This window comes from Limulus polyphemus, unplaced genomic scaffold (genome assembly GCF_000517525.1).
Source record: "Limulus polyphemus unplaced genomic scaffold, Limulus_polyphemus-2.1.2 Scaffold7207, whole genome shotgun sequence".
Lineage (NCBI taxonomy): Eukaryota > Metazoa > Arthropoda > Merostomata > Xiphosura > Limulidae > Limulus > Limulus polyphemus.
The window spans coordinates 5,976-8,295 of record NW_013672817.1 but is presented as its reverse complement, the minus strand read 5'-3'; the positions used below and the strand labels follow the sequence as shown (position 1 = coordinate 8,295).

The window sequence follows — 2,320 nt, the reverse complement described above, 5'->3', positions numbered from 1 at the left end:
CGTTAAAATTTCGTCGGAACGAAGTTACGGAAAAAATCAATTAACAAACGGAGACGTAACAATATCTTCATACTATTCCTGGTTCTGGAGTAAAAAATACAGAATTCCTTTAATTCTTAAAAGATATCTTAGAATACTATTTATTCTGCATTTTTCTTGCCAAAAATGTAATATGACTTTTTTAAAAAAATCAGTACAAAATTATTTTGAACTTCATAACATACCTGAGAAAATTACAATAGCAGTGAGCAAAGCATACTCTGCATTGTCCACTTTCATCATGCACATACGGCGACAGAAGTTGAACAAAGCATCGGCCGAATCTCCGACACTAGCACTACGATAATTCTCTCTTGTGTAAGGCTGGTTATTAGCAAAGACAATGGAATCTGTCCTGCTGTCATATTTTCTTGCTGTCCTCAGCATCATAACTTCACTCGAGCAGGCCTAATTCATCAAAGGATTTTATTCAGTATTTCAATTTTTTATGAAGTATTTCTATGCACTGATTTAAGATAGATTTATTCTTTAAAATAAAACATACAAAATACAAGACCAAAGAAAATTAATAATTTTAAATGGTAATTCTCAAAAGTTAAGATATGATTTCTAGTGTCTCTGTAAATTCAGAAGATGTCTGACATAATTTCTAAGAATTTCTAATATTACTGGTCCAAACATGAAAAATGATAAAATGGCCCAAAATGACAAAATTATGCAATGTCTCTGATCACAATATTAGACTTGATTTTTACTTGAATATATTTCACAGAAAACTGCTAAAATCAATAACATTGCAAGGTTTCTTTGTGAAATAAACATAAATAAATTTTCTTAATATGTTTTTTTTCTTGATAAAATCTTTTTTTTATATGTCATTTTGAACTTCACATTTTTTTGGACAAAAAAATCAAAAGCTTTTGGCAAAAAAACAATAACTCGTCAAAAACTGTCAGTTTTAATAGCAATCTTTTCGAAGTCAAGAAACTTGTCTTTATTAAAACATTCGTGCTTTTTTTTCTTAATAATGAAGAAATCAGTTTTAAAAATTAGAAAAATAATGCAACTTTGGGTTATAAGATAATGAATTTTAGCATCATACAAGCAAGGTTATGGATGCTGAAGGATTTATTTGTTTCAGAGAACTTGTTAAGCAGTAAATTAAGACTTTTGTCAACTGTTGTTTATGACTAAAAAAAAAAGAATATACCAATTCACATTAAGTGATACTCAGACTGAAGTTTCTCACCAGCCCGACGTTAGTAACAACAGAGAAGATTATCCAAAAGACAAACATATCTTTACAGAAATTATGTTCGAAGTATATCATCTGGTCATAAACACAATTTTCAAACTAATTACGAGTTGCTAGAAAGAACGTTCCAAAAGTAATTCAAGACAACGTGCAAGAAATACCCAAAAAATCCTTTCATTCGTTAGTGTTGACAAATGAAATATACTCACCATGTAAGGAAAACTCTTTGCAACAAAGAGTGTTTTCTAAACCTTAATATTCTTGAACTAAAGTTTCAATGTAAAAGGAACCTTAAATTAAATAAATTCATGATTTTCTTATTTTTAACTAGCTATATATACTCCTGCAATGATGAACTGTAAAAAGCTAAAAGTTATCAATTAAAAGTACATTAACTTCCAGTGGCTCAGCAGTAAGCTTGAGGGCTTATATGATAAAAACCAGGTTTCAATACTTGTGATGGGCAAAGTGCTAATAGCCCATTCTGTAGATCTGTGCTTTATAATGTGAATAAAGAAAGTATGAATATTTTTTATTTTTTGATTAATAATACATCATAGCACATAATTTTGTATCATATGAAAATATAAATAATAAATTAGAAAACAAAAGTTTTTATTTTTTTTAGAAACAAGATTTCTTTTTTTCTCACTTTATTAATGAAAACTAGAAAAAATACCATACCTTTAAGAGGGTAATTTGGTCTTCCCTTAGCAAGGTGTCAAAACCAGGAACACGTTTAGAGAATTCAACAATCAACTGAACAGTAAGAATAGTGATTTCTGTGATGTGTTGGAATCTTCGTAAACTATCTTCCTCACTCTCACCCGTCGGGAACGTCTACATGAGTTAACTTATTTAATAAAGGACCTACGATTTTAGGAAAATCGTTTGTACACACATTTTAATAACACTATGTTGAAAGATGTCAATGATAAATGATTTTTATAATATACATTTTAATAACACTATGTTGAAAGATGTCAATGATAAATGATCTTTATAACATACATTTTAATAACACTATGTTGAAAGATGTCAATGATAAATGATTTTTATAACATA

The 2,320-nt window shown here is 28.7% G+C and overlaps 1 protein-coding gene across 1 annotated transcript in view; it reads right to left on the bottom strand.

Moving 5' to 3' along the window:
- The window catches only part of LOC106474423 (ecdysone receptor-like), a gene marked incomplete at its 5' end in the record, with an annotated part of 12,930 nt that overhangs the window by 5,231 nt on the left and 5,379 nt on the right, over window positions 1-2,320 (bottom strand). Inside the window, 2 exons of the mRNA XM_013935116.2 lie at window positions 225-447; window positions 1,940-2,095. Coding sequence (XP_013790570.1) covers window positions 225-447; window positions 1,940-2,095 — 379 coding nt within the window. The remainder of the gene's footprint in view (window positions 1-224; window positions 448-1,939; window positions 2,096-2,320) is intronic.